The sequence below is a fragment of the Somniosus microcephalus genome, chromosome 26 (genome assembly GCF_052327205.1).
Source record: "Somniosus microcephalus isolate GS21.2 chromosome 26, FLI_Smic_1.0, whole genome shotgun sequence".
NCBI lineage: Eukaryota > Metazoa > Chordata > Chondrichthyes > Squaliformes > Somniosidae > Somniosus > Somniosus microcephalus.
This window is the reverse complement of record NC_141012.1, coordinates 40,694,358-40,702,502: the sequence shown is the minus strand read 5'-3', so window position 1 is coordinate 40,702,502 and position 8,145 is coordinate 40,694,358. Positions and strand designations below refer to the sequence as shown.

Sequence of the window (8,145 nt, the reverse complement as noted above, 5' to 3'; positions counted from 1 at the left end):
AACCTTCAAAATGGATGGTAGGGATTGGGAGATAGGCAAATGGTTTTGAAAGTATTCGTTTTAAAGATAGAAAAAGATTAAAACTAGTAGAGAATGATGATGAAGGAAAAGTTAGGCAGCAAAGGATGACGAATGGAAGTGTTTAAACCTTTTATGCTGTAACATTATATGTTGAGAGCTTATTGCAGTAATTTGGGTAACTGGTACAGCAGTAACACTGGCATGTGACTAGTTTTATTACTGTAATATTAGTGCTTGCTTCAACCTCACGGGACTTGAGCTGAAATGTAAAACCATTCAGCCCAGGCAGACCAGAATTCTCCTGGACTTTCTGGCTCTCTAAAGGTTAAATGAAGAGACATTATTAAAGAAAATAAGGGTAAACGTCCTGAAAGTGTCCTTGCAGTGAAGAGCCTTGCCAGCTGGGAACACATAGTGGATGGAAAATCGTGCACGTGATTTCCTGATATGTGCTCCCTGTGGGTGGAGCTCCGCACTGGGAGTGTGCAATAGGAAAACATGCCTCATAATTTCACAGCTTATAGTCAAGTCATATTTAATAATTCAACTTTTCAAAAATAACTTTTTTTGTAGATCTTTGCCTCTGTACTCGGGACTCCTCATAAACCCAAATTAGTCTCAACTACTCTATATAACTATTAATACGTTCTCGGGATGTGGGCGCCACTGGCAAGGCCGACATTTATTGCCCATCCCTAGTTGCCCCTGAGAAGGTGGTGGTGGGCCTTCTTCTTAAACCTCTGCAGTTTGAAGATTATACAAAGGCGAGACCATTAAGCAATAAACATTTATTCAATTATCTTTACATCCAGGTAATATGCGATGTAATATTGATGATTAGCTTATAAAGAGGCGGCAACATTTGGCCCGTCATTCCTGTTTCCTTTGGCCCAGTAGCCCTACGTTCTCAATCGGTGAGGCACTTTGATCAGATTCTCTTTCTTCCTGCTGCGGGGCTTTGGGGAGAGACTTGTCGTGATTCCCAGACTCCTGGCACTCCAGAGGATCTGGCACTGCATCCAGAACATGGTACTGGTTAGTGCTGGAGAACGGATTGAAGGGGTACCTCTTCCGATGCTTCCCGTAGGGCGCCGCTGACCGACTGAGGCTTTTCCTGCAATGACTCGCGTCGGGACTAACGCTGCTGGGATGGCACTTGGATTCGACATTGCAGATCTCGCAGAAGATTTTGGTTTTGTCGGGCTCACCTTCCGCTTTCTCTTTGAAACGATGGTCTATCTTCTGTGTGCTTCGTGCTTCAGTGTTCACAGCTGAATAGATATGTTTAAGATCTAGCTGGTTACGCCAGCTGACAAAATGTTCCACCTGGCACTGCGGGCACTTCAAGTTGAGGTCGTCCTCCTGATCTTTCCCAATGAAACAGGTCTCACACACGATGTGCTCGCACGGTAACAGATATTGGTTGACGTGAGGTTTTGCACGGCCGGCGCAGATAGGCACCTGATAGGGAGCTAGTTTGGTCTCTCTTAACTTGTCCACAAGCTTCATGTAATCATCAGAGCTGTGAGAAGCAAGAGTTAGGTTAAAAAGTACTCAACACAAAAAGTGACCGAAAATATTGCTATTATTTTTCTCCCCCCACCCCGCCCCTCTCTGATTATTTATCAATGATTTAGATGAAGGAATAGGGAGTCGTATATCCAAGTTTGATGATGTTACTAAGTTAGGTGGCATAGTAAGTAACGTAGATCGGAGCAGAAAGCTGCAAAGCGACATTGAGTGGGCAAAACTGAGGCAGATGGAGTTCAATGTGCAGAGGTGTGTGATCATCCACTTCGGCCCTAAGAATGATAGATCAGAGTATTTTCTAAATGGTGAGAAGCTAGGAGTTGTGGAGGAGCAGAGAGATTTAGGGGCCCATGTACAGAAATCACTAAAAGTTAGTGGACAGGTACAACAAATAATTAAAAAGGCTCACGGAATGTTGGCCTTGACCTCAAGGGGTTGGGATACAAAGGGGTGGAAGTTATGCTGCAGTTGTACAGAGCTCTGGTCAGGCCCCATCTGGACACTGTGTTCAGTTCTGGGCCCCGCACCTCAGGGAGGATATATTGGCCTTGGTGGGGGAGCAGCGCCGATTCACCAGAAGATACCGGGGCTAAAAGGGTTCAATGATGAGGACAGGTTGCACAGACTGGGCTTGTACTCCCTCGTGTGTAGAAGGGGTGATCTAATTGAGGTGTTTAAGATCAGATGACTAAAGGATTTGATCGGGTAGATTGAGAGATCTGGTGGGGAAGTCAAGGGTAAGGGGGCAGAACCTTAAAATTAGAGTTAGGCCATTCAGGGGTGATGTCAGGAAGCACTTCTTCACACAACAGGTAGTGGCAATCTGGAACTCTCTTCCCCAAAAAGCTGTGGATGCTAGGCCGATTGAAAATGTCAAAACTTAGATTGTTTTTGTTAGGCTTGTTAGGCAAGTGTATTAAGGAATATGGAGAAACGGCAGAAAAATAAGAGTTAAGATGCAGATCAGCAATGGTCTACTTGAATGACGGGGCAGGCTCGAGGGTTGAATGGCCTATGGCCTACTCCTATGATTTCCCAGGGCTGTCATCCTACTGAACTCCACAAATAAACTCTAAAGCCTGCACATCTGCCAATGCACTTTATTATGGTTATGTTAATGTTAATGTATTACAAGCCAAATGTATGTTGAATGTTTAAATGTCTTAATCTAAATGTACACTCTCGGGAGCCGCAAGCCTACATTTTGTTGTACTGCACTTGTGCACTAACAATGACAATAAAAGTTGATTTGATTTTGATTTGATTTGATTCCCATTTGAAGCTACTGGCTTACAGGCATCTACTGGTCTCCAGTACATTGCTCCTCAGGGGGCAATGCAGCTGAGCCCAATGGGAACTTTGCAGCTGGGGTCATTGGACAGCGACGAGGAGCTGGAACCCTGGTTGATATTCACCCCCTCCCCAGCCTTAAGGTAGTGAGGCTGATTGTAGTGTCCTTGACACTGCCCTGGATGAGAACTGCTATCTCATTGGGTCTGCATTGGTTGGTTCCACACTGGGTAGTGTATTTATCAACTGAGACATCAAGGAAGCCCTCATTAAATACAGTGCTCAAAATTCAAAATTTTGAATGTATTCAGATCATAGCTAGAGCTCTTTCTGCCCCTATACTGTTACTCCGGGAGTCCCCCTCCCCTTCCTCATCTACATCCTGAACTTTGACGATATCTGCAGGCTACTAGTCAGTTTGAACATGTACGCAATGACACCCAGCTCGACCTCACCGCCACCTCTCAGTCTTTCCATTGACTCCTTTTGGTCAGACTGCTTTTCCGATATCCAATCTTGGACGAGCCACAATATAACATTGGGAAGACTGATACCGACATCGTCTGCCCCTGCCAGAAACCCTTGCCAATTCTTGCCAATTCCATCCCCAACACCAGCCATGGTCTCAGGCTACAGCAGACTGTCCATAACCTAAGCGCCCTATTCAACCCGGAGCTAAGCTTCCGACCCCATATTCTCTTCATCACAAAGAGGTTGGTTTTAAGGAGCGACTTAAAGGAGGAGAGAGAGGCGGAGAGATTTAGGGAGGGAATTCCAGAGCTTAGGGTCTCGGCAGCTGAAGGGACGACCGCCAATGCTGGAGCAATTAAAATCAGGGATGTTGAAATACCTCAAATCAGTGTTTTTTTTAGAATAAACTGCACCAATTCCATTCTGATCTCACAGCAGCAGAAACTGCTCACTACTGCTGACCAATAACAACAACTTGTATTTATATAGCGCCTTTAACCTAATAAAACGTCCCAAGCTACTTCACAGGAACATTATCAAAATGTTTTTTAACACTGAGCCATATAAGGAGATGTTAGGGCAGATGACCAAAAGCTTGGTCAAAGAGGTAGGATTTAAGGAGCGTCTTAAAGGAGGAGAGAGAGGCGGAGAGGCTTAGGGAGGGATTTCCAGAGCTTAGGACCTAGGCAGCTGAAGGCACGGCCACCAATGGTGGAGCATTTGAAATCAGGGATTACTTTTATTATTCGTTCATGGGATGTGGGTGTCGCTGGCAAGGCCAGCATTTATTGCCCATCCCTAGTTGCCCTTGAGAAGGGATGTTCAAAAGGTCAGAATAGGCAGAGTGCAGAGAGGTCTAGGGGGATTATAGGGCTGGAGGAGGTTACAGAGATAAGGAGGGGTGAGGCCATGGAGGGATTTGAAAACAAGGATGAGAATTTTAAAATAGAGACGTTGCTTAACCAGGAGCCAGTGTAGGTCAGCGAGCACAGGGGAGATGGGTGAACGGGACTTGGTGCGAGTTAGCACACGGGTGGCAGAATTTTGGATGACCTCAGGTTTATGGAGGGTAGAACTAGGGAGGCCAGTCAGAAGTGCGTTGGAATAGTCAAGTCTAGAGGCGATAAAGGCATGGATGAGGGTTTCAGCAGCAGATAAGTTGAGGTAAGGGCGGGGACGATGGAAGCCTTTACATTGAAAAAGCCTAGGTTGAAGGGCCAAGGCTCATAACACAGGACACCGCCGAGAGTGAAAGGGACAAAATAAATCAGGAAGTAGTGATTAGGTGACGCGAGGCTCTGGGTTTCAAAAGCTTTGAAAATTGCAGGTGGAAAAATGAAAGTTCTTGTATTTATATAGCACCTTTCATGACCTCAGGATGTTCCAAAGTGCTTTACAGTCAGTGAAGTACTTTTGAAGTGTACCTTATCCCATCATCTCCTAGCTAACTTATTTACTGCCAGAGACTCAAGACTGTGTGGATAGGTGAATTTGCTCAGTCTTCCTAGTAGGTGTCAGCCCCCTAGCTCAGTTGGTAGCCCTCTTACCTGCTTGAGTCCAGAAGGTTGTGGGTTCAAGTCCCACTCCAGAGCCTTAAGCACAAAAATCTAGGCAGACACTCCTGAGGGAGTGCTACACTTTTGGAGGTGCCGTCTTTCAGATGAGACATTAAACCGAGGCCCTGTCTGCCCTCTTGTGCGCATATAAAAGATCCCATGACACTATTTCGAAGAAGAGCAGGGGGAGTTCTCCCCAGTGTCCTGGCTAATATTTATCCCTTAACCAGCATCACTAAAAAGGACAGATTATCTGGTCATTATCATGATGCTGTTTGTGGGATCTTGCTGTGCGCAAATTGGCTGCTGCGCTTCCTACATTACAAAAGTAACTACACTTCGAAAAAGTGCTTCATTGGTTGTAAAGTGCGTTGGGGCACCTTGAACTTGTAAAAGGCGGTAGAGGAATACAAGTCTTTCCTTCTTAGGAGAAGGTATCAGGACAATTATAGGATTTGGAGGAGAGGGATGGGTAACATACCCATGTTGAGAAATGTGGGAGGAACAGATCCCTCGTGTTCCCTTGGCTTTACACCTCAACAAAAACAATCACACACTTTGGGAAGCCAATGGTTTGTCAACTGGGGATGGGAGAGTGAAGGGGTGAAGACAGCAGAATGCTGTGAAGAATAGTCATCGATGGGAAATATAAGATTCTGGATCTCTGGATAATTTTATGCTTAAAAAAATCAACTTTCTTTTAGCATGTGCCACTCACTCGTCTTCAGTCTTGTTTTCCGACAACTTGCAGATCCTTATGATACAGAACAGCATTCTCCTCAATAGGCTGCCCTTCTTCAAATGGCTCTCCGTCTGAACCATTTTGTTAAAATATTTAAATTAAAACAATTTCCGAGTCACCCACCAACACCGATCACATCTTCCCCTCTTTTCCTCTCTCACCAAACTGTCTCAGTTTGTTGCCAGGGTAACAGGCTACTGTGGTGTCACATTGCCACAGGGGCATCACATTCAGATAGTGGGAGGGGTAAGTCCCGCTCATTTATATGAAATAATTGGGATTTTAGAGATTCATAAACCGAAACTTGGTAACTGAAATTTTCTAGGCTGAGCAAGTCTGACAAATGTATTGATATGCCGGTGGTTTTGACAATTGTATACATGTTATTTGCAATGTAACATTTTTTGAAGTCCCCTTCCTTTCAGAAAATAAGTGAAGCCAGTTTTGATCCATACCCTGTGGGCATCCCTCATTTATGCTTTGGGTAGCGTTAATGAACATACTACCTTCAATAGTGTTAACAGGTGGAACAGGGCAAACCAAAGGCTTCTTACTAACTGAGAAATATTTAATCTTTGAATTGTTTTGTTATTGTGATTCAAATAAGGGGACTTTGCTTGTAGCAGTGACTTCATAGTCACTCGGAATGTTTGTTAGGTTTCCAGGGAGATAAGTGTGAGGTCACAGGATGTCACAACGCGAGGCGGGTTTCCAGGGAGACAATTGTGAGGTCACAGGATGTCACAGTGGGATTACACAGCGGGTCTATCAGCCGATGTAATGAGATTTGAGTTTTCACCAGAACTGACATAGGTTCGGGCAAAGTGTCCACACCCTAAACATTAACCTGCCTTTTCTCTTTCAGATGTTGATGCGACAAGTGGAACTTTGAATATGAATATGTATACAAATGAATATATATTCCTAATTTTATGATAATTTTAAACTAACCCGCCCAGCGGGAACCTGACAGGATCAGATTATTCGCCGGCTTTACACCCTGCTCGGTTTTACTTTCCATGGACTTCGAGAACAACCATGGACCCAGAAGCGAGCCCTGCCTTGACAGTCACCTCTTCCCACATTGATGCTGCCCTCTTAATAACTCTAACTCGATCAGTTCCTTACCCATTTAAAACCTTCCCTCATAGTCCATATTATTCGACCTTCTACGTGGCACTTTATCGTCCATTTTACGGGTGGCTGTAAAAGATCCCACGGCCCTATTTTGAAGGACAGCAGGGGAGTTCTCCCAGGTGTCCTGGGGCCAAGATTTATCCCTCAACCAATATCACTAAAACAGATTATATGGTCATTATCACATTGTTGTTTGTGGGAGCTTGCTGTGCACAAATTAGCTGCCATGTTTCCCACATTACAACAGTGACTACATTTCTAAAGCACTTTGGGATGTCCTGGGCTCGTGAAATAAGCAAAATAAATGCAAATCCTTTCTTTTTTTTCTTTATCAAAAGCTTTGCTAACATCTCACTATATTAGATTTTATTGAGTTTCCCTCATCAATTTTTTAAAATATTGTTTATGGGGTGTGGGCGTCGCTGGCAAGGCCAGCATTTATTGCCCATCCCTAATTGCCCTTGAGAAGGTGGTGGTGAGCTGCCTTCTTGAACCGCTGCAGTCCGTGTGGTGAAGGTGCTCCCACAGTGCTGTTAGGGAGGGAGTTCCAGGATTTTGACCCAGCGACGATGAAGGAACAGCGATATACTTCTAAGTCAGGATGGTGTGTGACTTGGAGGGGAACTTGGAGGTGGTGGTGTTCCCATGTGCCTGCTGCCCTTGTCCTTCTAGGTGGAAGAGGATATGGGGTGGTGCCAGAGGATTGGAGGATTACCAATGTTATACCCCTGTTTAAAAAAGGGAAGATGGATAAACCCAGCAACTACAGTCAAGTCTGCCTAAAGTTGCTGGTGGAAAAACTTTTAGAGACAATAATGCAGGACAAAATTGGCATTTTGAAAAGTATGAGCTAATAAATGAAAGCCAACATGGATTTGTTGAAGGCAAATCGTGCTTGACTAATTTGATCGAGTTCTTTGATGAAGTAACAGAGAGGATTGATGAGGGTAGTGCAGTTGATGTTATGTATATGGACTTTCAAAAGGCGTTTGACAACGCACCACACAATAGACTTGTTAGCAATATTAAAGCCCATGGAATTACAGGGACAGTGGCAGCATGGATAAAAACCTTGCTAAGGGTCAGAAAGCGGAGAGTAGTGGTGAACAGTTGTTTTTCAGACTGGAGGGAAGTGTGCAGTTGGGTCCCCAGGGGTCAATGTTGGGACCACTGCTCTTTCTGATATGACATGAAACTCGGAAATGTAGTAAACAATGAAGAGGATAGGAACAGACTTCAGGAGGGCATAGACAGACAGTTGAAATGGGCAAAAGAAAGATAGACTTGCCTTTATATAGCGTCTTTCATAACCTCAGGAAATCCCAAAGTGCCAATGAGGTACTTTTTTTGAAGCGGAGTCACTGTTGTGATGTGGGAAACATGACAGCCAATTTGCGC

At 44.6% G+C, this 8,145-nt stretch overlaps 1 protein-coding gene across 2 annotated transcripts; it reads right to left on the bottom strand.

Annotated features, from left to right (window-relative positions):
* Positions 1 to 794: 794 nt before the first annotated feature.
* LOC147100405 (uncharacterized) lies at positions 795 to 5,789 on the bottom strand. 2 transcript variants are annotated; one of them, XM_085968256.1, is made up of 2 exons: positions 5,587 to 5,789; positions 795 to 1,543 (listed from the first exon to the last, which is right to left on the bottom strand). In XM_085968256.1, the coding sequence occupies exons 1-2, from the start codon at positions 5,688 to 5,690 to the stop codon at positions 892 to 894; spliced, it is 756 nt and encodes a 251-aa protein (XP_085824382.1). In that variant the 5' UTR covers positions 5,691 to 5,789; the 3' UTR covers positions 795 to 891. The 2 variants fall into 2 exon arrangements, with proteins under 2 accessions (XP_085824382.1, XP_085824383.1); XM_085968257.1 differs by having other exon boundaries at positions 5,734 to 5,788.
* Positions 5,790 to 8,145: the final 2,356 nt, after the last annotated feature.

Excerpts from the sequence above, each read along its gene's own strand:
- LOC147100405 (XM_085968256.1), bottom strand. The coding sequence starts at position 5,690 with ATGGTTCAGACGGAGAGCCATTTGAAGAAGGGCAGCCTATTGAGGAGA. Across the intron at positions 1,544-5,586 it reads GAAAACAAGACTGAAGACGA|CTCTGATGATTACATGAAGC; the intron begins GTGAGTGGCACA and ends TGCTTCTCACAG.